Raw genomic sequence first — 27,122 nt, forward strand, 5'->3', positions numbered from 1 at the left:
TTTGCCCACAAACCCTTCACACCTGGGCAGATTGCTTGCACGGTCCGGACTGGAGAAAGCGGGCAATTAGGTAGTACAGCTCTGAGGAGGAAAAGAAGAAGAAGCCAGGTTAAAGCAGGGCGAGGGAAGCCCAAGGAGGCAGCCTCCGCCTCAGCCCCCGCGGCACCCGAGACTCACCGGCTTCCAGCTGGGTCGGGGCGGCCGCCGCCATCCCTCCTGTTTCCTCAGAAGAAGGCCCGTCAGGAAGGAGCATCGGGGGAGAAGGGAAAGGCGCCGGAGGCGCCGCCGTCGCTGCCGCTGTTGGGGATGGTCCCTGTCCCAGGAAAGGGCGGGCGAGCTGCCTGCCTGAGGAGCGGCTCCTGTTACGACCGCCCGGAACAGCCCCAGCGGCTGGGTATATATGCTGCCGCTGCCGCACGCCGCCTCATTAGCGCCTCGCCGGCTCCATATAGCCCCCGCCGCGGAGGAGGGACCGAGCCCGTGCCGGCCCTCAGACTGGCTGCTCGCCTGAAGGGGAATGGAGGAGGACGGAGAGAGGGGAGAGACAGCGGCGGCTCCGTAATTACGGGGTGGGGGGTGGGGGATAGAGAGAGAGAAGGGAAGCAGGCGGGAAGGCTGTTCAGTAGCCGAGGGAGCCTCCGGCCGCATGGGGGCGGTGGAACGGGCTGGCCTGTGGGAGGCGGCCGAGGCGGCGGTCGGAAGAGGCAGGGAAGGCGGAAAAGGGGAAGGGGGCTTGGGCCTAGCGGAGCCTGAGGCCTGCGCACCCCGAGGGCCTTGGGCTGCCCCCCGATTCTGCCCCTCGGCTTCTGCGGCTTGATCTTTGCCCCAGATTGGGAAGAGGTGGCCATGGTCGTCGGCTGTCAGTTTCAGAAATGTCGGCTGCTCGCTTGCTGCGTTTAATTTGTTGATTTTATCCATATGCAAAATAAAATAAAAGGTTATTATTTAAAACCCCATCCATTGTTGTTGTTGCTTTCAGGAGTGCAGGGATGCGTTTCCGAGCTCCCGATCTTCCTGCCCGACAATTATCCTCACGCAGCAGCCTCTTGAGGTAGGTTAGGCTGAAAGAAAGCCTCCCTAGCCCAGTGAGCGTCCTGGTGGAATGGGGGATTTGAACTTGGACCCCCCCCCCCCAAATTCGGTCTTGGCAGGGCATGTATGGAGATGTGACGATCACTTGTCAGAGCTGTCAACATTTCGTGCAAGGGAGTTCAAAAAGCACACATTATTATTAACACACTAGGTGTAAAGGTAAAAGGACCCATGGATGGTTCAGTCCAGTCAAAGGTGACGGGTTGCAGTGCTCATCTCGCTTTCAGGCTGAGGGAGCTGCCATTTGTCCACAGACAGCTTTCTGGGTCATGTGGCCAGCATGACTAAACCGCTTCTGGCACAACAGAACACCATGACAGAAACCAGAGGGCACGGAAACACTGTTTACCTTCCCGCTACAGTGGTATCTATCTACTTGCATTGGCATGCTTTCAAACTACTAGTGGCAGGAGCTGGGACAGAGCAATGGGAGCTCACCCCGTCGCGAGGATTCGAACTGCCAGCGTGCCAGTCGGCAAGCCCAAGAGGCTCAGTGGTTTAGACCACAGTGCCAACACACTACAGTCATACCTCGGGTTACAGACTCTTCAGGTTGTGTTGTTTCGGGTTACAGACGCACTGAAACCCGGATGTACCGGAATGGGTTACTTCTGGGTTTCGGCGGTCGCGCATGCGGAGAAGCACTGAATCGCAACCCGCACATGCGTAGACACAGCGCTGCAGGTTGCGAATGTGCCTCCTGCACGGATCACGTTCGCAGCCTGAGCATCCACTGTATGTTGTTGGCATCCACCTATCTTTAGAGACAATGGGAGTGAAATCAAACTGTTGCGTTAGTTGCAGTGAAGCAACATTTTCAGGGCGCAAGCCTGGGCAGTGTGTGTGGAAGTCCTGAGCTGCCCAGATGACAAGACGCACACCCTCGGCCTTGCTAATGTGGTTCAAAGGAAAGACCGGTATGTTTGGCACCAGTTTGGGTGCAGGAGCCTTAGGAACTCCACGCATGTGTAGGGCTTACTCCTTAGCCTTTTCTCCCAAAGATGTCCCATGAGGCAGCAGAGGTTTAGGATCAGAGTTTTCCTTCTCCAAGATGCATGGGTGTAGCCAGGATTTTTGTTATGGGGGCATAACCTCAGATTTGTAATGATTTGTATTTATTGATTTGGGGAGCAGCTCCCCGCCCCCCCCCCGCTATGCCCATGCCTAGATGGGCTACCTTCCCAGGTTGACAGGCCCCATCCGTCACTCACTTGCCACTACAGCACATGTAGAAACCACCTTGTTGACAGTCCACTCAATCCACCAGAGCCTCTCTTCACATGCAGGGGAAGTCCCTAACCAAGGGTTTGAGAGCTATTGGCTAGCCTCACCTGCCTTAGCCAGCCAGTCAAAGCAGTTTCATGGGGTGTAGTCACTGTTGCATGCTGACAGCATCTAGGAACCACAGGTGAAAGCTGAGTACACATTGGAGACCAAACTACCCAAGAAGGAACACAATGTGTCCCCCACCAGAGGTACCAACCCACCCCATACACCCCCTTTTACACTATAGGCATTGCATTATTGAGATATGAGTGGGCTTTATTTTGGGAAATACTAGTTCCTGTGTGTGCATTGGGTTTGTATGTGTGTCTGCTGATGCACAAATAAATGATATGACTAACATTGGCTAGGCAGTTAGACCCCTTGCTTAAGAAATGTTCTAATTTCAAGCAGAAGGGTGGTTTTGTTGCGTTTTGAGGGGTCTGTTATAAATATTCAGAGAACACTGTTTCTTCATGGCAAAAATTCTGAAGTGGGGTTTCTTAGATTTCCATTTCCAGAAATATTTTTAGTGTAGTAGTTGCTATTATATTAGTTTAAGAGCAAACGAGGATTGGAGGTGCTGCCTTGATTGAAGTATAGTCTTGCAAATTGGGGGGAGGGCATGGGCATAGCAGCGATTTTTGTTAGAGGGGCAGGCTTTTGTTGGGGAGCAGAACCTCAAATTTGTGTTGATTTTTATTGATATTGATTGATTTGTGGGGCAGCTGCCCCTTCTTGGTTATGCCCATGGGGTGGGGTGTTAGTCTGAATACCTGGGCACTCCTAATTCCTGGATCAGCCAGGCCAGCCTGATAATCACCTGGGAGATCAGCCAGTAATAAAGACAAGGGGAAGATAATGGGCCATTAAGAAAAACAAATGGGAGGGGTCCATCCCTCAACCCAGAGTTCATTTGGAAGACAAAAGAGAATTTTGAAGTAGAGTTTTAAGCATTGCGCCTGGAATTTTTGCATGATGTGAGTTGAGTAGGGAGGTTGGGCTGAGAGGTAAAGTGGGAGTCTGTAAAACACAACAAGTTGGAGAAGGAGAGTCAGAGCCATGGCTGAGGTCAGTTTGAAGCCAAGGTTGCAGCTATGGGAGAAGCAGGACCTTCTTATTTGTTCTTTGCTTCTAATTTCCCCCACCCATTCCTTTATTTTGAATATTTTCTTCTTTCGCTGCTTTTTAACTTTCCTTCTTTAAATTTGAAAACTTCCAGCAAATTTCCAGCAAAAATATGACGTTGTTCTGATTCATGTCAAATATGGCAGCATCCACTTTGCTCCTCAGGGTGCCACCCCCATTTTTTTTGCCCACTGTTGAAAGGTAGACACTACTTCTCTACCAGGTGGCATATCAAAATATGCACCATCCCATCAAGTTAACAGCTGAATATTTTTAATTTGCAAAGTAACAACAAAGCTGATTTGTGGTGAATGTGGAATAGTAGGAAAGGAGGTATCAAGAAATACCAAAAGAAGAAGGAAGTGGGTTTAGAAAGAAGGAAGTTAAAGTAAGGGAGTATTCATTCAAAGGATTACATTTTTTTTATAACCCCCCACACACCCCAATTCCTTCTCATAATCTAGAATATTTCATCAGTTGGTTTGCCACATACCTCCTGTGCACGGTGATCATATTGCTAAATATGTCAGACCCTCCAAGGGTCCCTGTTTTCCAGGGACGTCCCTGATTTAGAGAAGCTGTCCTAGTTTCTGATTTGATCCTGGAATGTCCCGCTTCTCCTTAGGATGTCTGTACTGTATTATCATTGGAGAAATGTTGGAAGGTATGATAGATGTCCCCCTTTTCAAGAGAGAAATGTTGGAGGGTATGGAGTTATCCAACCCCCGAGCTGCCTGAAGGCAATCTTGTATAGTTTTTTAATGTCTGATGTTTTATTATGTTTTTAAATGTGTTGGAAGCTGCCCAGAGTGATGAGGCAATCCAATAAGATGTGTGGGGTATACATAGTAGAAATATGGAACGGGGCGCCCCTATTTTCATCAGAGAAATGTTGGAAGGCATGTTATGACTATTATTTCTCCTTTTTTCATGCTTCATACACTAACAAATTAGCTAGTATCTGTTATTATGTTGGTTTTTCATTATATTTCCAGTTTACTTATAGCATTGTTCTGATTATTAAGGTTTCGTGTAACCCCCCCCCCACATAAATCTTGGGACCAATAATACAGAAATGCTGTGAAGCAGTTGTTTCTGAAGAAGACGCTAATAGCAAATTGCTTATTCTAAGACATTCAGTAATTTCAAAATATTAGCCATATCCCCATGAGCTAGGTTTGATGCTCTAGCTCAGGCATGCCCAACAGGTAGATCGTGATCTACCGGTAGATCACTGGACGTCTGCAGTAGATCACTGGTAGATCATCGGCTCCCTCCAAAGAAGCTGAACAACTGTGGCTCCCCTAAAAAAAGCTCTGACCTGAACCCCAAAAAAGGGGGTAGATCGCTGCTAGTTTTTAACTGAGTAGATCACAGTCTCTTGGGAGTTGGCCACCCCTGCTCTAGCTGTACAAGTTGTGCATTTTATACTCAATAGGTTGCATGGCATCCTTTTTTTAATTGATACCTACTCTACAGACCGCCCCCAGCCCCCCTGACAGCCCCGTTTTGTGTGGCAGCCCCTCTTTTTGTACAAGTGCCCCGGGGTTCGGGCGTTCTGGGTTTTTTTTTCGGCTGCGGCAGCTGCATTGGGAAGGAGACATGGGAGCTCCTTCCGAAAGCCGAGTTAGTGGTTCCTAAGCTTTGTGATGAAGACGCGTAGGACTCTAGGACCCTGCTGCCTGAAGCCAGGCAAGTCCATCCTATCTCAGCGTACGCTTCCATAGAAGGATCATCGGGATCTCTGCCATCCCTTCCCTTCCTAGCTTGGAAAGGCACCCTCGCCATAGGAAATCTCTAGGAAGCGGCATCCTCAGTGACTTCTTTCCTCTACGACCCCTCCAACGGTGCCGCTTCTTTCTTTTTCTTTGACTCCATCGGGGATTCTTACTGTGTCTCCTCCATCACCTTCACCGGTTCCCAAGAGCGCTTGTCTTGCGCGCGCGCGCGCACACACAGGCTTAAGCAAATTGATGTTTATTTTATTTTATTTTTATTTTTATTTCTCCACCACCACCATATCGCTCAATGTAAAGGGCTTGCGGCTTGTTCTTTGTTTTCCGCTCCAGAAACTAAAAGGGGATGGGGGAGGGGAGGCCAAAATCCTCTTGCAAATCCAGCCCTCCAAAAATAATCCCCCCATTTGGCTACCTGAGCCATTCATGGATGGAGCAAGGGTGGATGTGCTTGCCAATTGATTTTTGTGGTGCTTTACTTCAGTGCCTGCTGTTGGGGGGAGGTGCACGGACAATTTGCAGTTATTTTTTGTTTTTCTGCCTGCCTGTTGAAGCCCATCCCCAGTCATATTTGCAAATTTACTTTGAAGTAAGTAACCTTAACTGGAGTTAAGGTTTTGCTCCCAGGCAAATGTGCAGGACTGGGCTTCAGGGCTGCATTCCGAATATTTTGCATGCTCACATGAGAGTAAACCATTGATCTCAAGAATCTTCGCAGTAAAAGCATACAGAATTGGGCTGCTGATCTTTTTGGCCCTGGCCCTGCTCCCTCTTTCGGCTCCTGCGGAAAGGTGACTTTGAGATGCCTTCCCTCTTTCAGCCTAACTGGCAAATATATATAGAATATATGCATTTGGAAATTAAGATGCAGATTATGTTGATGACTGGGCTGCTGTCAGTGCAAATTACAATTGCTGGGTTTAGATATGTTGTGATGTATTTTAAGTATTGCTTTTAACCAGCTTGTTTTTGTTGTTCTTTATTTTATAACTGATTTTTGAAATGTTATAAGCCGCATTGAATCCCAATTTGGCAGGATATAAATATATCGCATAATTAATAAAATAAAATAATATGAGAGGCAGTGGGTTGGAATCCATGTACATTACTTTTGAGTTTCTTGGAGGATAAACATACAAATTTAGTAATAAGAACATAATTTGGCATCTCACTTATATTAGTGTGGCTCAATATTAAGAGTACATATTTTTAAATGTGTGGTTTTTAAAGAACAAAATAAATAAGAAATATTTCTACACTAAATTATAGAGGAGTAGTGAGCAGAGCTTCATACACACAGAGCTGCATATACGTGAAAATGTAATTCCAATAGGGACAAATGTAAGGTTCTACACTTAGGAAGAAGAAGAAGAAGAAGAGTTTGGATTTGATATCCCGCCTTTCACTCCCTTTAAGGAGTCTCAAAGCGGCTCACATTCTCCTTTCCCTTCCTCCCCCACAACAAACACTCTGTGAGGTGAGTGGGGCTGAGAGACTTCAGAGAAGTGTGACTGGCCCAAGGTCACCCAGCAGTTGCATGTGGAGGAGCGGAGACTCGAACCCGGTTCTCCAGATTACAAGACTACCGCTCTTAACCACTACACCACACTGGCTCTCGACAGGAAGCCTAGGCAGGAAGAACCAACTAAACAAACATTAAGGTGTTTGTTTGGCTTAAAAGAAATACGCGTTAAAAGGATCTAGAGCAGTGGTTCCCAATTAGAGGTCCAGGAGCCCTTGGGGGTCCTTGGAATGCACCCAGGGGGTCCATGGCCCCATCCCTTGCCTCCCCCCAACAAATTTTTGTCATTTTTGCATGGTAATATCACAAATTTTATGGTCTAAAACAACAATATACTGGCCAAAATTGATTTTGAAATCACACTGCAATAACAATTTTGACCCTGCAATATGCAGGAATATATCACTCCTCATGCAAGGGAGGACAGATGATTTCAAGGCACCACCAATAGGATGATAAACAGGGCAGCTGATCACCCTCGGTTCAAGGCACCATGGCACTATCTTCCCCTGGCACTGAGGTGGAGCAGCTTTTCTCATCCAGCAGGAAAGCAGCAGCAGCCACAGTGGAGGTACATCTTCAGTGGCTGCCCCACTGATGCATACCCCCCATCCCAATCCCTTCCTACTCAACCCATGCAGTGGAGGTGACTCTGCCTCCTTTCCTCCCTCCACCCATCCAATCTCTGCAGCTTCTTCCCTCATCCCCACGCCTGATCTCCAATTTCAGACATTGTGACATATCGAAATATTGTGATGTTTAATTGCTGATATATCACGAAGTTGAAAACCAGATATCACTCAGCCCTGGTCTGTTTTTTAGTGTACCTAAAATCCTTTGGTTATTAAGAGCTAACCCACATTTTGTTCAAAAAATTGCTTTGCAGAGGTAACTACCATGGAGTTATCAAATTTTTCATTTTTTAAAAAAGATATTTATTGAGTTTTTCCACCTTTATACATCAAAAAATCAAAAAGAAAAAAACAAAAAAGTTAAAAACACATAAAGTTTACAATCCTTATTTTCAATAACATATTTCCCTGACTTCTCCACACCTCCCCTTCTTATATTCCAATTCAAATTGTTAATTCAACAAGTTCTTGTCCCCAATTTTTGACCTTTTTATATTTAATTCATTTAAAAAACAACAACCAATTTTAACTTATAAACATCAGTATTTAAACATCAGTGCTCATTCTTAAAACTTTTTTCTAAAGTCGACCCAAATTCCCTTCCACGAATTCCCCAATTTTCATACTAATAACAAAACAAAATAAAAAAAAGATTATTATTCTGCACCCTTTGGATTCCCAAATCTCAAAAGTAGGGGATATGTGGCTTGACTTCTGAAAAATAAGGGGTCCTCAGTAATTAGCTAATTGGGAACCACTGATCTAGAGGTCTTAGTAGACCACAAGCTGAACCTGAGTCAACAATGTGATGCAGCAGCAAAAAAACAAAAAACGCTGTTCTAGGCGGCATCAACAAAAGTATAGTGTCCAGATCAAGGGAAGTAATAGTCCCACTCTATTCTGCCTTGGTCAGACCACACCTGGAATACTGTGTCCAATTCTGTGCACCACAATTTAAGAAGGATGTTGATAAGCTGGAACGTGTGCAGAGGAGGGCAACCAAAATGATCAAGGATCTGGAAACACAACCTTATGAGGAACAATTGAGGGAATCTGGTATGTTTAGTCTGGAAAAGAGGAGACTGAGAGGAGATAGGATAGCCATCTTCAAATTAGTGTTTGAAATTAGCTGGGTCCCAGGCAACCAAGTGAAGATGCCTGGGCTCCAGGACAGCACCATATAGTGGTGAACAACGTTATAGTTACCGTATTTTTTGCACCATAACACTCACTTTTTTCCTCCTAAAAAGTAAGGGGAAATGTCTGTGCGTGTTATGGAGGGAATGCCTACGGGTGGCATGCCTACGGATTTTCCTCCTCTAAAAACTACATGCGTGTTATGGTCGGGTGCGTGTTATAGAGCGAAAAATACGGTAATTGTTGTAGCTTGTCTTCACTTACCGCACTCCACTGCCCTGCTCACAGTTGCGAAGAATATTCTTACTTTATGAATGGTTTGTGTCACCATTAAGAAAAAGAGGTAGGTATAGGCCAATATATATGTGGACTGTTCCTGGGTAAAGTGACTTTCCTTCTTTAAGTTCTCAAAAGTTCTTAACCTAACTCAAGGTTGTCATCTGAACTAGCCAGATGTTTAACTGACAATCAATCACAGTCAGTCAATCCTTTGCAAAAATAAGACTTCACAGCTGTCTTGCCCCAAAATGGCAACCAGACATTCCATTTCGGTGACTGTAACCTTGGTATAAGGAGCCATTTGGTGCTTACCGGTAGTTTATATATCTGAGTTTCTAACACTGCTTCAAATATCTATCACATGGAAGATGGAGCCAGTTTGTTTTCTCCTGCTCTGGAGGGGGAAGGCATTCATCCAAATGAATATCTTCAAGTGAGAAGAAAGGAGACTTACACCAAACATCAGGAATAACTTTCTGGCAGTAAGAGCTGTTCCCTTGACGGTGGACTCTATTTCCTTGGAGGTTTTTAAGCAGAGGTTGGATGGCCATTTGTCATGGATGCTTTTGATGAGACTTCTGCATTGCAAGTAGTTGGAGTACATAACCCTCAGGATCTCTTCCAATTCTACAATTATATCAGTAGCCTGCTCCAGAGTAATTTGGAGCAGAGCTTTCAGGGAGGAGGTCCCTGTTTTGTGGGAAAATAGTATTGCTCTTGATATACAGTGGCCAGCCACTCTTTGTACTTAATGGAAACAGTGGGACTTCTTCTTTTTTCTTCCAACAAGCTTTACTGGCTGGATGAAAACAGATCTCTTCCTCATTTGTTCATTTTGTATTGTTTAAAAATTGTTTTTGTATTGTTTTGTACTGTTTTTAAAGTAGCTATTTTTATGGTATAGTTGTAAATCATAGAATTGCAAGGGATCCCGAGGGTCATCTAGTCCAACTTCCTGCTATGCAGGAAGGTAAACTAAATCTTACATGGCAGGAGGCCATCCAACACATGTAAAACACAATTCAGTAATTACTGCTAGTAGTAGAGTAATATTATGAAGCTGCTTATATACAGAGTTCAGCCATTGGCCCATTGAGTCTAGGACAATGTATGTCATGTAGAGTATCTCTGGCTGTGCTAACAGGCAACTGCTCTCTGACACTTTTTCAGTGGGTGAAGCGGGAAGTCGTGGCAAACCCCACCCTGTGCACTCCGGGGGGTGGGGAGAGAGAATGTGTCGTAGTTCTGTCACTCTTAAAAATGACTCTGTGTGTTCATACCCTCCAACATTCCTCAGATGAATGCTGGAGGGTATGACTCTAGGATCTCAAAAGGGATGAAGGGCAGGATATAAATCTATACCGTTAACAAATGAATATCCTTATATCCCATATTTAGCCTTTTATCTTAGTTGATAATGCCTCTTGCTTACATGGATGGAGGTGTGTGTGTGTGTGTGTGTGTGTGTGTAGGAACCTGTGACTTGTGTGTGGCTGGAATTGAACCTATTATAGAAAGGTAAGAGTCACATTTGCCGTTCCACCCATTTTTGCCTCTGGATTGCCTATCACTGCCATGTGTCCCCATCCCTGGTCAAGATTCAGTATGATGTAGGGGTCAGCAACCTTTTTCAGCCGTGAGCCGGTCCACCGTCTCTCAAACCATGTGGTGGGCCGGACTATATTTGGGGGGGGGCAGGAATGAGCTAATTCCTATGCCCGACAAATAACCCAGAGATGCATTTTAAATAAAAGCACACATTCTACTCATGTACAAACACCAGGCAGGCCCCACAAATAACCCAGAGATGCATTTTAAATAAAAGGGCACATGCTACATGAAGGCCAGATTCAGAAGGCGATTGGGCCTCATCTGGCCCATGGGCCTTAGGTTGCCTACCCCTGATGTACAGTCACTACATCATGTATGGGCACATGCCAGCTGACTGGCACTGTCAGAGCTAAAGGCTGCGTGAAATTCTCTCCATTAAGGAAGGTAAACGGCGTTTCCGTGCACTGCTCTGGTTTGCCAGAAGCGGCTTAGTCATGCTGGCCACATGACCCGGAAGCTGTATGCTGGCTCCCTCGGCCAATAAAGCAAAATGAGCGCCGCAACCCCTAATGGTCAGGGGTCCCTTTACCTTTATATGCCCTACTATAATAATAGCAATAAGCAATAAGCAATGACATAACATGCTGACAAAGAGACAGAGCTTGTGAACCAGGAGCTTCCCTGGTTCAGATCTCACCCTATCTCTCACCTTTAACTTCCCATCTTCTATATGAAGTTTATGATTCTAGATAACTATCGATTTGTTTTTATCAGTATTTGACCTGTGAGTTCCTTGCACTCAATGAGGGTCGCACTCCAAAAATGTTGCCTTGTTGAGAAATAGTTGTATTCTTGAAACATTTTAAGGCTACCATGACAGTGAGACATGGGAGGGGTAATGTGGCTGGGAGAAGTGGAGTAGGAGAGATGGAAGTTAACAAATGGGTGATGGTGGGTGCAAATGGTTGTTTAGCCAGGGGGTAGGGCAGATGTAGAAAGTGAATGCCATTTAAGAAGGTCTACCTGGCCTAGATGGGCACATATTGGGTAGGGGGTACAGTGAGCAGACTTGCTCTCCCTCCATGCTGTCCTGGTCTTCCCTTAGTTCTTAATATAGTGCTTTGTAAAAGTACTTTATATGCGCATCTATAGCAGTGACCAGAGGAGGAATGACCCCCTGGGAGGAGCACAGAAAGAAGAAATGCCGTGGTGCATCTGCAGCAGCACAATTGGATGCCTATCTGCACCAGCTGCAACAAAACATGTCTCTCCTATATCTGTCTCTACAGCAACAGCAAGCAACCTTCTAGCAGTTTGCCCTCATCCCCAAAGGCACACTCCTCCATTGTCTCCTGAGACAGATGGATGACAACCAACCACCTCTTGTAATTCTTAAACAGCCATGCAAAACAGGTAAGTCAGTGTTCTCGTCTCCATGTTTCAGAAGGCAACATGGAAACTTGTGAAACTGGTGCTCTTTGGAAGTTTTGGTCTACAATTCCCATCTGCACGTGCAGGCTAGGACTCATGAGAGTTGTAGTCCAAAACATCTGGAGGGCACTAGATTAACAAAGGGCTAACCCAGCAACAAAGGTCTGTATAGTTAAAGCTATGGTTTTCCCAGTAATGATGTATGGAAGTGAGAGCTGGACCATAAAGAAGGCTGATTGCCAAAGAATTGATGCTTTTGAATTATGGTGCTGGAGGAGACTCTTGAGAGTCCCATGGACTGCAAGAAGATCAAACCTATCCATTATGAAGGAAATCAGCCCTGAGTGCTCACTGGAAGGACAGATCCTGAAGCTGAGGCTCCAATACTTTGGCCACTTCATGAGAAGAGAAGACTCCCTGGAAAAGACCCCGATGTTGGGAAAGATTGAGGGCACAAGGAGAAGGGGACAACAGAGGACAAGATGGTTGGACAGAGTGCTCGAAGCTACAAACATGAGTCTGACCAAACTGCGGGAGGCAGTGTAAGACAGAAGTGCCTGGCGTGCTCTGGTCCATGGGTTCACGAAGAGTCGGGCACGACTAAACAACGAAACAACAGCAACATCCTTGAATCTTGTATATTTTACGGGCTTAGTGGACGGCCAGCTGAAATCGCACAAATTAAATGCACACCGAGTGGAGAGCTTAAAAGCTCTTTCCACACTGGATTTTCCTTGGTTACTAGGCTCTAGGAAGCTTCCACGAGAGCCTCTCAGAACTCAGTAAGCAAGGCAGAAAGCTTAAAAGCTCTCTGCTTTGCATGGTGCTTTGTGCACCGGCTTCAGAAAGGTAGGGATGGTCGTGCAGGGGTGGTTCCAGCGTTGTTCTGACTGTATGCAATTTCAGCTTTACATGCAATTGCCTGGAACGTAATCTCCATGCATGCTTATCTTTGCCTTGTGTTTTTCCTCTCTATTTCTGAGAAGGGAGCATACAGTTCCCAAAGAATTATGGGAACTGTATTTTGTTAAGAGTGGTGGGAATTGTAGTTCTGAAAGGGGTGTGCTACAGTTCCCAGGATGCTTTTTTTTATAAAGCCAGGCGCTTTGAATGTGCCTTTAATGTATGGGGCCTAAACAACAACAACAACCTAGCAACATTGTGACCAGAGTCTTAGCCCCTTCTTCTGTCCATTTCTCCTTTAGCTTCATATTCTTCCTCTTCCATTACCCCAGAGCTACACAATGCTCAGTGATGTAACTGCCGTTACTATCTCCTAAATTCTTGTCCTGGGGTTTCTCTTTTCCACCGCAGCTATTTGCTTTGTTTTAAATCTGATGGCAATTCATTACCATCCTGCTTTATATAAATACTTCCCCTAGATGGAGCTCCATAACCAACAATTGCTTTTAGTACTACTGTATAGCGCAAGGCTGAATTCAAAAGACTGCTTATTCAAGAAGGCCTTTCTTCTCTGTACTATCTGTTCTGTTTCCAATTCAGTCTGCTTATGCAGAAACAAATGCTGGGGAGTCCATAAAATACAGATTTATTACTGTAAATTATAAAAGCTGTTCATACGATTGGTGGGGAAACAATTTCATATAAGGCACAGTATAATCTGTTCTGCTGTGGACTGATTTATAATCTCATAGCTGCTAGGCAGCTGTTATGTTCTATGTCCTGGTGTTCTACAGGATGGTACACACTTTATAGCTGCAATATATTTGATTCTTATAAATCAGACAATTCTCTATCAACTGTAATTATATGTGTTTTATGAATGATACATATTATACAATATGTAACTAAGTACGGATAAAATATGGAAAAATAATGTAAAAGATAATGGCGATTCAGTGATGTAGAAATGGATACTGTCTTTTCTTTTTTTTCTTTAGAATTCTTCACTTTTTTACCTTTTTTTTTAGAACCCCACCCCGAGACCATTCCATTGTAACTACCCAACCTCCCATAATTTCAACACCTCTTGACTACTTTCCGTTTTAACAGAACAAATTCTACAAATCACCCTCCATATCTCCTCAAAAACATTTCTCCTACATATTCCCCTTCTTACCTTAATGACACATGTTAATTTATCATTAATAGCTATATCCTGCATCTCTTTATACCATTCTTCCATTTTATATTCTGCTTGCCCCTTCCTAGCTATAATAATTCATGCAGCTGTCAATAAATTAGACTACTTCTCCAGGTTAGTGACCTGGCCCTGAACCCTGGCTTAACTGTTATTCAAACCCACCTTCTTTCATGCAACATGTATTTTCCATACATAAAATTATCCATGTACCCCCACATGTAGTCTCTTGCAAGAGGTATTTTTCTCCCTCACCCTTTTAGGAATTGAGCTGTTGGTTTTCTTCAGCTTACTCTTTTTGAACTTCTCAACTTCAGAGAGGTCATGTTTGTCCCACATCTTGGCCACAGGAAAACAAGACACCTCAAGGACTGTAGGCTCTCAGCTGTTCAAGCTACCTGGGCTTTGCACTATCTGCTAGTCCAGTACTTTCCCAACTTTTCATGTCGGTGACACACCTTTTTAGACATGCATCATTTTGCAACATGGTAATTCAGTTTTACTAGCAAAATGGAGGTTAAACTAACCCCTTTCCAGCCCCAGGAGGAGTGTGGGGAGCATTCACACAATACACGTACACACTGCAACAGACACACTAACGTGTCACAATACACAGTTTGGAAATCTCTGTGCTAGTTGGTTCACTTAAAAATCAACATTCTTTTCCATCTCTACTCTTAGGTGTTTTTAACATACAGTAATCAACTGTTTTTGAGTACTTCATCAGGTTTAATTTAAACAAGCTTTCTATTTAAAGCTATTAAAATAAAACATCTTCTCTTGTAAACAAGCCTGATGCCTTTTGTTATGCTATTATTGCTTGGTCAATACAAAGGGTGTTGGCAAGAAAAACCAACATGCTGTCGCCTATCCCAGTATTCCTTCAGCAGTTAGACCTATCCCACACTCTGAGGAACTCCCAATTCCAGTTTTTAAGGGGTTTGTCTCTTCTGAAGATGAAGGAAGTGAACCTGGTGAGGAGCACAACTGGATCATCTGTGTGGATCTCAAAATGGTCAGCAGAAAGGCTTTACCAAGTACCTGAATAACAATTGTAGATATCACCGGGAAACAAAAATAGAAGTCACTTTGATCCTTGGGTTCTTGCCAAACCATGGGAACCCCAAAAGGCATACTCTTCCGTTTTCCTTTTGTCCAGTTTCTAAGCATTTCCTCACAATTGTGATAAACAATATGCAGGGCCCATTTCTTGTCTTGGTCGCCATGGGGAATTCCAAAATAGCTTTTATAAGCACACCTCACAAACACTGTTATATTGCGTCTTTGACGAGGAAGTGTGTAGCAGCCACATAAATAACAAAAGGGATCAGGCTTGTTTACACATTTTTATCTACTTGAAGAAGCCATGGTCCATTCTGAAAAATACAGATATTTAGCTTACAAAACTATAAAAATAAATAAAAACTTAGTTTGCAAAACAATAATTACCATGTGGTTAGGGTAGTTCAACGTGTCCACTTATCCCCAGTGTAAACATGACATATCGGCAAAAGTCGGAAATTGCAAAATAACTATAGCATGTACATGGAAATCAATTTCAGATTTGAAATCAGCATTGAAAGAACATATAAGAACAGCTGAAAAATCACATGCAATAGAAAATGGGGAAAAAAATGTTCCCCAGTATACTGTGTATCCCAAGGGAATACATTTTTTTTGCATACCTCCAACTGTACATAGATATACATGTCATTTTCAATGCTGTACATGTCATGCTCAATGCTATATAAGTCACTTACATTTATACTCATATTGTACTACTTTGGCTATGTGTTTAATAAAATATTGAATTCTTGCATTGTGAAAAACAAAGATTATGGTGAAAAGTGAAAAATATGAATTGCAAAAAAACCTAGAGCTTACAGAACAAAACCAACTTCAGATCAGCACGTCGAAATTAGGTTAGAACAACTGCAGGTGTCAATACAACAAAAATTTTGTTCCCCAGTAATTGACTATATTTCAGATGGTTTTCTGGGACAGGAATGTATTTCTATATTGAGACTCAAAGCATGACTGCAGCTGCTAATAAACAGGGAAGGATATTACAATTGCTGTACTCTGTGATCTTTTTTACAGTTTGTCTTCCTGGTGTAAAGACCTGAATTTGCTTCGGTGTCTGATTTATGTACAGTTTAGGAGTGATGAAAGGGAAGCTTGAAGTATGTGTTTTATTCTCTCCTCTTAAGAGAGAATAGGTGGCTTGCTGCTTTTGGTGGTGGAATTCTTCAACCAAGCCTTTGGCTAACTAACATCCTATATCCTTTTAAATGTCTTTGTGGGATGGGGGGGGGAGGTTATTGATTTGTTTTGTTCTTGTTTTTATTATGTATTTGAGTTTTTTATCTAGTCATTTTACGCTGTGAACCGCCCTGAGATCTACAGATGAAGGTCAGTATACAATTTTTTTAAAAAATAAATTTGTATTAATTTTCCAACAAAATTATACAATTTTATCCAAATTTTAACAAATTAAATCTTTTTGGACTTCCTTCAGCTTCTCTGGTAATCATCCATAGTTATTCTTTAGTACGCATTCCCTTCATTGTATTGCCATTTATCTTCCCTCCTCCTTCTATTTCTTTTTGACAATACATCTTAACTTTTACAGTGCTTCTTGAAACCTCAAATTTAATAAATAAAATAAAGCCTCACCAGTTCAGAGAGAGATCCATGTCCAAATTAGGCAGCCAGGTAAGTTTTCTGCCACTGATTTTGTGTGGACATCTGTACTGATGAAACTGTGCTTTTCTTTCTTTATTTATTTTTGCCACCCATTCTAATGTGTCATAAAGATGGGCAACCTATGGCCCTTCAAGGCATTCATTGTGAGAACCCGTATGTGTGCCCAAGCCACCCCTGCCACAGAATTCCTCCAGTCTTTACCATCACCAATTTGTTCTGCTGTCGGTGGAGGGCATGGCTGCAATAGGCATTAAGCAACTGGAGTTGTTTTCTCCAGTTGCTTTAGGTTGCTTAATTGTTGCTTTATTTTTTACTTTAATTTTTAAAAATCTGAAGAAATTTTTAAAGAAAGTGTGTGTGCACACACGCGCATGCACACACACACATGCAGTGCTTTGTTTTGAGTTCATGACAGCATATTCTCTAACTTTGCCACAGAAAATGTTGTTAGGATGCTGCAGCTGCATCTGTTGAGCTGTCAGTTCATGAACTGCAGGAAAAGGTTGAAGCAACAACAAACATGTAGCTTGGAGATGAGAAAACTGAGTGGGGTCACGATGGCATTCATCAAATAATTGAAGGGCCCTTGATTATAAGAGGGAAATGGCTTGTCCTTTGCTTCCACAGGATTAGTTCTAATGGGCTTGAGTTAGGTAGATTTCAGTGGAACTTCAGAAGCAGTCTCTTAATGGAAAGAGAAGTTCAATAATGAAACCAATTACCAGAGCACACCGCTCTCAGGGTTGATTTATATGAACAACTCAACATAATTGTTTGCTCTGAAACTATCATGATTCAGTCTCTGCATTGTAGATAGAATTTGCTGATCCGGAGGCATAAGTGCAGAAAGCTTTTTCTTTTATATTTTTCCATTCCAACCTCCACATGCGTCTCATAAATATTTTTACCCATCTCTTGTAATTCCTTCTCCCATTCTCCTTTCATACTCAACTCATTATGCCTTGCTCCTTTTCATTCCTCCTTCCAGGTCCCTTTTACATTCACCTCTTCATCACTGGTCAGCTGCTGGATTCTGCCTTTTTAGCTGGAAAAGAAAGAACCTAGTCATCTGACTTAATTTACTAGGGTTCTTTACTTTAGCAACTGAAATAAATCAGCCTATTAACATCATCAGTAGCAGATGTAGACTGTGCTGCGGAAACCAGAAACTTGCCCACACACCACTCTTCCATCTGCTGTATTCTTCTAAATTCATATTCTCATTACTTGTGAAGAGCTCTCATTTTATCCTAAGTTTTGTCATACTTAAATAGAAAATCGAAGCACATCAATACTGCAGTGGTAAGTGTCATTTTTCCTAGTTGTGATTAGTACATGTTTACTATACATTCATATTACTTTGTGGAGGACAGACCTCTGTTTGAAAGGCTATCCAGTCTAAATCCGGTTTAAAGATAAAGAACTATAAGAGCAGGAGGGGCCTTGAAGATAAAAAAAGATAAAGTGGCCCATCAAGCTGGAGAAGGAGACTGGTCAGGTGCTGAAGGTCACTGGGCCCAGTCTTCCCCACTATGGTGAGATGTAAAAGGTAAAAAAAGATAAAGGACCCCCGGACGGTTAAGTCCAGTCAAAGGCGACTATGTGGTTGCAGCGCTCATCTTGCTTTCAGGCTGAGGGAGCCGGCGTTTGTCCACAGACAACTTTCTGGGTCATGTGGCCAGCATGACTAAACCACTTCTGGCACAACGGAACACTGTGATGGAAACCAGAGTGTATGGAAATGTCGTTTACCTTCCCGCCTCAGTGATACCTATTTATCTACTTGCACTGGCATGCTTTCAAAATGCTAGGTTGGCAGGAGCTGGGACAGAGCAACGGGAGCTCACTCCATTGCAGGAATTTGAACCGCCAACCTGATTGGCAAGCCCAAGAGGCTCAATGGTTTAGACCACAGCATGCATGTTTATTTAAATTATAAGTAAATATTTCTTAACTGGAATCTATACATATGCATTAGCAGATGCAAACTTTATGTGAAAAAGTCTTCTGTCATTCTTTTTGGTGATGAATCTAAGTCAGCCAAGTCAGTTAACTTCAGTGGGCACACTATGTGAGTGGACACCACTCATGTATTCATGTCAGCCGTAGTGATGGCACTGAGGATTCAGCTTTTGGCCCAAGATGAACAGATCAAAAAGCAATATGCCACAGGCAGACTGCTGACTGAAGTGGGCTCTCATGTCTGAGAAGGATCCAGTGTAGTTCAGCTGAAACCGTGCCACCTCCACATCAGGGGCTCCCCCCCCCCCTGCAGTTCAGCTTGATTAGCCAAACTGTTGCTTATAACTTTGGCAGATGTAAAAAAGAAGGGGTGTTTTGGGGATGCACATCGTCCTGATAAAAAGGTGAAGGGACCCCTGACCATTAGGTCCAGTCGCAGACGACTGGGGTTGCGGTGCTCATCTCGCTTTATTGACCGAGGGAGCCGGTGTACAGCTTCCAGGTCATGTGGCCAGCATGACTAAGCCGCCTCTGGCGAAGCAGAGGAGCGCACGGAAATTCTGTTTACCTTCCCGCCGGAGCAGTACCTGTTTATCTACTTGCACTTTGATGTGCTTTCGAACTGCTAGGTTGGCAGGAGCAGGGACCGAGCAACGGGAGCTCACCCCGTTGCGGGGATTCGAACCGCCGACCTTCTGATTGGCAAGTCCTGATACTGTACCTTAAATTACCAGGAGCCAACACAGCCCCCTCTAAAAGCTTTAAATAGATGTGAATGGGAGCCTCCCTCAGGGATGCGGAAAGCTACTGGTATCCTATGGAGCTTTCCTCCTCTCCATATACTTGACTAGGATAGATGGGGCAGTCCACTGGTTGGCTGCTTTTTCAATCTCCCCACTCCACCCCTATTTCCCTTTTGGGGGGTGGGGATGGGTTTCAAGCTAAATGATATTTAATTGGCCCTGTTTGTGGCAGCCTAGAACACATACACACTATCCCTTGTGTGACACAGTCCTATTTGGCTTCTGAGAATGCGTCTTGTGCTATTTGTCTGACAGTCACCTTCAGCTTTCATTCCTTCCAAATCCATTCTTTTAAATGATTCTTGTTCCTATTAAAAATGGCAGAGGGAAGGATTCGAAGTGTAAACCTCCTCACAGAACTTGACAGTGGATGGAATGAACTTGGCACAAAGGCTGAAAGTTAACAGTAAGCAGAAGTCTAATGAAGTTAAATATTATAACAGTGCCAAATGAGATGCAATGGTGTTTTTTAAAAAATAAAAAACCCTAACTTTAGAATTCAGGCGCCCCCTGAAAGCCATATCCTTTCCACATGCTTCTCATTTAATTCAGCCTTGTGCCTCTATTTTCTGTTCTGCACAAAATAAAACCCAAGCTGGTAAAATGTACAGCTGTCGGTCATTTCCCCTGTGAATGCTAGAGTTTTGATTAGACTACTCAAAATGGAAGTGTTATTTCAAGGTACTGGCACTATCAGACATGCTGGGGGTTGAAGGCAGAAAGCTCTTCTTCACTAAATGTGAAATATGTGAAATATTCGTATTATATATAGCCCCAGATACTCAACCAGAGGGAACAGGATGCAAGCCACAAGCACTCCATCCCATTTGTCTGCAAATAAATAAATTGCTGGTACTCTAAATCAGCTAGTAGAGGAAAAGCACTCATTTCTCTTACCATCAGTTTAATTGCACACTTCTTTTGGACTAATTAGGACCACGCTCATTCTGAGGTCAGAAATGGAACAAACATTTCTGAGCCTGACCCATGTCATTCTTTTTCTAATACCATCTGCCATTACTATGACAGTGTGCTTTGCTTTTCATGCTTCACTACAGTAACTAGAAGATATGCAGGGTAATGGGGCTATTTCTTCCCCTTAGGTCTTTTTTACAGGAAATCAAGAGAGAAAGGATAAAACTGCTTTATTCTGTTCCTTCCCTTTGCCCTCCTCCAGAAGCTCTTTAGCATACAGTTCTTAACAATTTACAGAGAAAATTGCCCTGGAAGAATGAAACAAAAAAATGTTTTATTTAAAAATAATTATGATACTAACCCAAATCCCCATCTCACCGTACAAGCAGCTGCAAAGGCTTTCTGTTCCAAATGGGTGATGTAATGGGTTCTTTGTCAGCCAATGCTATAATAATGAATGAAAACCCTAGATCCTAAGCTCAGCCAAGACTCTGATGAAACTCTTAATGTTTCTGGTGCAAAGAGATGGGACAAAATGGATTCAAGCTTGATACGGTGCAATGCTGATCTTAAGGTTAAAATAAAACGGGTTGAAACAAGGAACTGAAATGTTGTTATGAGAGAGCTGTGCAACCTGCTAGGCCTTTTCCTATTATTCATTCAAGCAGGAGAATTGGATGTGCAGTAGTACGTATACAGTCACACCCCAAACCTGTTTATGCAAATGCAGTGCTTTTAACCTGTCCTTTCAGTGCATATCTAGCCTAATGTAGTTCCTTGTTCTGCTCTATTTACTTGATATGTTTAATTTCATTTAGCCAATAATTAGGATTTATTTATTTGCTCGCTTGCTTACTTTCTATACATCCCTTTATCCAAGGATCAATGGGCTGTTTACAATATAAAAACACAAAAATACATAAAGTAGTAACAAACAATAACAATAATACCTCCACCCCCTCTCTCTCTCACACAGTTTAAAAGGCCATAGATTGTTTAATTAGCCAAAGGTCTGGGAGAAGAGGCATGTTTTTGCCAGGTGCCTAAAGATATGCAATGAAGGTACCAAGTGAGCCTCCCTGGGCAGATCATTCCACAAACAGCCACCACAGAAAAGGCCCATCTCATGTTGCCACCCAGAATATGAAGAAGGGCCTGAGATGATGGCCACAGGCTCCAAGATAGGTTCTTGAGGTATTGCAGTCCTCAGCTGTTTAAAGCCTTATAGGTCACTTTGTATTGGGCCCAGAATGTAATTGGCAGCCTGTGCAGCCAGTTAAGCCAGGATTGGCATTATATATTCAAACTGTTTTGCCCTAATGAGCAATATAGCTGCTGAAATCTGCACCAGCAGAAGTTTCCCAGCTGTCTTCAGAGTATAACACATTGTAGTAATCTAACCTAGAGGTTACCAGAGCATAATCAACAGAAGCTAGGCTATCCCTTTGGCACAGCTGGACCAGCTGCCAAAGCTGACGGAAGGCAATCTGTGCCACCAAGGCCACAGCAAAAGTACCCCCAAGCTACATACCCACGTCTTCAGAGGAAGTATGACCCCATCAAGAACAGGCAACCTCCCATCCATCTGGTCTAGGGAACCTCAATCTTATCTGGATTGGGATTCAGTTTGTTGGCTCTTCTCTAGTCCATTACTGAGGCAACACAACAGTCTAACACAGTGGTTCACAGTTAAGTGGTTCCCACTGGCTACCATCACCTAGCCAGTGGATCTCAAACCATCTCCCTAACTCACCAAGGATTTAAGACCCACTAGCTACCCTCACCTGGTTTAGCCAGCCAGTTGAAGCTATTCCTGGGGTATAGTTGCTCTTGCAAACTGACAGCTTCTAGGAGCCACAAGTGAGAGCTAAGTGCAAACTGGGGGCCAAAGGTGGACAAACTATTTCAGTAGGAGCACAATGCGTCCCCCACCAGAGGTACCACCCCATCCCTAACAACCTATACACATCAAACCATACAATGAAAACCATAAAAAGTTTTTTAAAAAACAGGCATCAGTTAACCATTGTGTAACAATATATTGTTAATTGGCTGCATAGGCCTGGCAGAATATTAAAGATTTCAGCAGGTGTTTAAAAATTGGCATGGAAGGTAGTGTTGTGGGGGACTGGGCCAATGGCACTAATGACTCATTTCATGTTACCAGTTAAGCCTTGACAACCTGGGGGATGACCAACGACACTCTCAGTGATCAAGCTGGGATATAAGGTTTGAGGCAATTACTGAGCCTATGTTGTTCAGGGCTTTGTAAATTAATACAAGAACCTTGAACCTGGCTGGGTAGTAACTGGGCAACCCATGCAGCTGTTTCAGCAATTGTGTCAATGCCAGCAGTCTGGCCACCACATTCTGCACCAGCTGGAGCTTCTGAACCAGGCTCAAGGGCTTACAAGGACTTAATTAAACAGAAAAATGACCAATAGTATTAAGTAACACTAATATAACAGCAGTAAATGAAACCATTATTAAATGCAGTGCCATATGATAACCCAAAATCACTTCAAAAAGCCAAGAAACAATTACAGAGGTACCTCTGGTTACGTACTTAATTCGTTCCAGAGGTCCATTCTTAACCTGAAACTGTTCTTCACCTGAAGCACCACTTTAGCTAATGGGGCCTCCAGCTGCTGCTGCGCTGCCACTGCGCAATTTCTGTTCTCATCCTGAAGCAAAGTTCTTAACCCGAAGTACTATTTCTGGGTTAGCGGATTCTGTAACCTGAAGCGTATGTAACCTGAAGCGTTTGCAACCCGAGGTACCACTGTATGTTAAGCCATAGAAGGTCCTACTGCTATCCCTGGCATTAATTATCCTAATAGTTCTGTTTGCCCATCTTAAGGCTATTGTCATTGCTCTGCATTTCCTTTATTTGGAACGTATTGAGTTCCACAATCACATTACTATCTGGCTTATGCCACTGTGATCCTTCCTCTGCACACAGGAAAGTAGTGTGTTAGGAAGGGTTCCTGACATGCTAGTTTACTGGGCTTCTTCTAGATGTGCAAGCTATTCTTGGGTTGTTGTTTTTTAATATGTAAGAACACATGATTCTGCAGTTCTTGGGAATCTTTGGTACATAAGGATAGCTTCTGATTTAACATTTTCCCCTCCACTGTAGGATAAAGCTAGAGGAATTCACATAAAAACAGTAAACATAAAGTTCAGTTTGGTTTTGATGATTGGGTAAACTTGATAGCCCTGGCCTTGTTGTACAAAAAGCACTATACAAATTGTGAACGACAACATTTCATTTCAAGCAATGGCTTGCTGAAAATGCACTAGGTGTGATACAGGCTCTAGAAAAATGATTCCTTTTCAATTTCACTATCACATGCACCAAAAACCATACAAATGCCTGGTACAATTAATAAAGTTTTGGCTTCTGAACACTACTGCTCTTTGTTTTTCAAAACTAAGCACAGTAACTATTGTCTTCCCTGGTAACCTTTTGCATCTATTCAGCTTGCCTTATACTTAGTGCCATGTAAAATGTTATTGCTAGTCATAGGGTCATCAGATGTGCTGATGTTTCTGAGGGCGCTGGGATGAATAAATGATAGGAGTCTTCGTAGATTATCTTCACAGGGGCAGCAGCTGTCTGCTCAGAAACAGATGGTTAGAATGATCTGAACAAGCCTGATCTTGCCTTCTCAAAGTAAAGCAGATTTGAGGTTGTGTGTGCTTTTTGCATGCTGTTGATACCAAAAGTCACTCATCCTGCATTAATCTGCAGGCTTGTTTATGTGAATATGCATACATTTGGAAACTGTAAATGCAAAGATCAGCTGTTACAGCTTCATTTCAGAAACGTAATACGAAAGAGAATAACATAGCCCAACACATACATATAAGTTCTTCAATTTGATTAAAAAATGTTATTTTCCTAAAGTGACATAGAATTAAAAATCATGCAAAGGTGCAACATCTGTTTTGTTATGGGGTGGGAAAGCACTCTTAATGTAGCATCCCCTTAGGTCTAGTTTAAAGGCAACATGTTTCTTAAGAAGAAGGTTCTCATACAGCATCAGCTAAATGATGGTGATGATTGTTGAAAATGTTACATTAGTAGGCTGCCCTGCTCCTTTAATAATAATAATAATAATAATAATAATAATAATTATTATTATTATTATTATTATTATTATTATTATTATTATTATTATTTATTTATACCCTGCACATCTGGCTGGGTTTCCCCAGCCACTCTGGGCAGCTTCCAACAGAACACTAAAGTACAATAACCTATTAAACATTAAAAGCTTCCCTAAACAGGGCTGCCTTCAGATGTCTTCTAAAAGTTTGGCAGTTATTTTTCTCTTTGACATCTGGTGGGAGGGCATTCCACAGAGTGGGTGCCATTACCAAGAAGGCCCTCTGCCTGGTTCCCTGTAACTTGGCTTCTCGTAGCGAGGGAACCGCCAGAATGATGGAGGTGGAGACGCTCCTTCAGGTATACTGGACCAAGGCCGTTTAGGGCTTTAAAGGTTAGCACCAACACACTGAATTGTGCTCGGAAACGAACTGGGAGCCAGTGTAGGTCTTTCAAGACCGGTGTTTTATGGTCTCAGCAGCCGCTCCCAGTCACCAGTCTAGCTGCCGCATTCTGGATTAGTTGTAGTTTCTGGGTCACCTTCAAAGGTAGTCCCACGTAGAGTGCATTGCAGTAGCCCAAGTGGGAGATAACTAGAGCATGTACCACTCTGGCTAGACAGTCCGCAGGCAGGTAGGGTCTCAGCCTGCGAACCAGATGGAGCTGGTAAACAGCTGCCCTGGACACAGAATTGACCTTCACCTCCATGGACAGCTGTGAGTCCAGAAAGACTCCCAGGCTGCGCATCTGGTCCTTCATGGGCACAGTTACCCCATTCAGGACCAGGGAGTCATCCACACCCACCCACCTCCTGTCCCCCCAAAACAGTACTTCTGTCTTGTCAGGATTCGACCACAATCTGTTATCCGCCATCCACCCTCCAATGGCTTCCAGACCCTCACACAGGACCTTTTCCCTGGACTTCATTTTAAAATCAGCAGCCCCACTTGAGGCACTGCCCACTGCTCACATGACATGTGTCAACTTGCACCATCTTGGTCCTGGTTCTGAATTCATGAAGTGTATTGTACGAATTCAGCTAAACATGGCATAACTAAATAAAACTTTTCTCTAAAATTGGGGTCAGGGAGGGAGGGGAACATAGTTATGATCTGGGGGATGGGAAAATGGGAATTGTAATTCTGTTAGTGGTCAACTACATTTTGATGGAAAGAATGCTTCAAAGGTAAGCACAACTGTACAAAATAAATCCTATCGCCAAAATAAATTGAAATAAGTAAGTGCAACTATAGTGATATTGGAAGGGGCATGTAGTTGAGGCAGCAATTGAGTCCGGTATCAAGAAAACAAATGATGAAGTTGCGGCTGTAGTGGAGGCTTGGGGCAGGTTGTGTTGACACTAAATAAATTACAGGAAATTTTAAAGGTCCACACCGCTCTGACCACCTATCGGCTCCTCAGTCGCTGCCAATGGCCGCCAATCACACTCCCGCTTGCTGCGACAAGGGCAGCTGTCTATTGGCTGCTGCAGTGGCAAGCAAGAGGGCTAATGGCGGTGATCAGGCAGCTGAGACGCAAGCGGTTTTGTGCTGCGTTCTGGCAGGTGAGTGATTTTCGGGATCCCCCCCCCAAACAATCAAGCAGCATCTAGTGAACACTGTGGCAATCCATGGCCTAATTTTTTAAAAACTAAAACTAAATTTAACTTGGAAGTCTGATAGGTATAGTGAAAGGAGACTTGCATTTGTCCTCTTCTGCCCTCTTTTCCACAAAACAGAGAAGCCAAGTTCCAGATTGAAGCCACCCCAAAGACTACTGTGCATTCATAACCATTAAAGTGGGAGGGTGGGAGATGAGCAGATTATGCCCACAATGGCAGGTTCCAGCATAGCTGAACTATCCAAAGATCAGTTTGAGCCAGACCTGTATTCAAGCACTGCTCAGTTGCCACAAGCACCCAGGAATTGCAGGTAGGCAAATAAGGTCAAGGGACAGAGTAGGTTCCGGTCTTTTCTAAATTGGTTACGCTACCACCAGATTAATGAATTGTATAAATTAGATAAGAAAAGTGGTTTTGCTTCTGAAAAATCTAAGTTGGAGACGGAGCTGTTGGATTCTAAAGCTAAAAATCTGTCTAAAATGTATAAGTTACTGTTGGAGTGGCATACAAAGGATGAACAAGTTAAATCAGTAATGATAGATTGGGCAAGAGATGTAGGACATAACATAATGTTTGAGGATTGGGAAAGATTGTGGAAGAAAGGGGTGAAGTTCACTGCATGTACAATGTTAAAGGAGAATATAATGAAAATGATGTATAGATGGTATTTGACCCCTGTTAAACTAGCAAAGATTTATCATAACTGTGATAACTTATGTTGGAAATGTAAAGAAAAAGAAGGAACCTTTTATCACATGTGGTGGACCTGCCCAAAGGTGAAAGACTTCTGGGAAAAGATTTATAATGAACTGAAAAAAATGTTGAAATATACATTTATAAAGAAACCAGAGGTCTTTCTTCTTGGAATAACAGGTTTGGAATTGCCCAAGAAAGATGTCAAATTATTTTTGTATGGCACAACTGCTGCTCGAATACTACTAGCTAAGAAGTGGAAAACATAAGAACTATCAACTGTGGAAGAATGGCAGATGAAGATGATGGACTTTTGGGAGCTAGCTGACCTGACCGGAAGAGTCCGCAACCAGAATGAGGAGGAGTATCAGGAAGAATGGACAAAATTTAATGACTACTTAGTTAAATACATCAAGTTAAATTAATTGGGGAAAGCTTG

The 27,122-nt window shown here is 43.2% G+C and overlaps 2 protein-coding genes across 2 annotated transcripts in view; one reads left to right on the forward strand and one right to left on the reverse strand.

Moving 5' to 3' along the window:
• BRWD3 (bromodomain and WD repeat domain containing 3) overlaps positions 1-298 on the reverse strand; it is a 70,522-nt gene extending 70,224 nt beyond the window's left edge. The window contains exons 1-2 of the mRNA XM_053374499.1: positions 178-298; positions 23-81 (exon numbers count right to left, since the gene is read on the reverse strand). Of these exons, the coding sequence (XP_053230474.1) occupies positions 23-81; positions 178-253 (135 nt within the window). The 5' untranslated portion in view covers positions 254-298. The remainder of the gene's footprint in view (positions 1-22; positions 82-177) is intronic.
• Positions 258-27,122, forward strand: part of SH3BGRL (SH3 domain binding glutamate rich protein like) — an 83,384-nt gene continuing 56,519 nt past the window's right edge. The window contains exons 1-2 of the mRNA XM_053374500.1: positions 258-558; positions 980-1,051. Coding sequence (XP_053230475.1) covers positions 307-558; positions 980-1,051 — 324 coding nt within the window. The 5' untranslated portion in view covers positions 258-306. The remainder of the gene's footprint in view (positions 559-979; positions 1,052-27,122) is intronic.

This window comes from Podarcis raffonei, chromosome Z (assembly GCF_027172205.1).
Source record: "Podarcis raffonei isolate rPodRaf1 chromosome Z, rPodRaf1.pri, whole genome shotgun sequence".
NCBI lineage: Eukaryota > Metazoa > Chordata > Lepidosauria > Squamata > Lacertidae > Podarcis > Podarcis raffonei.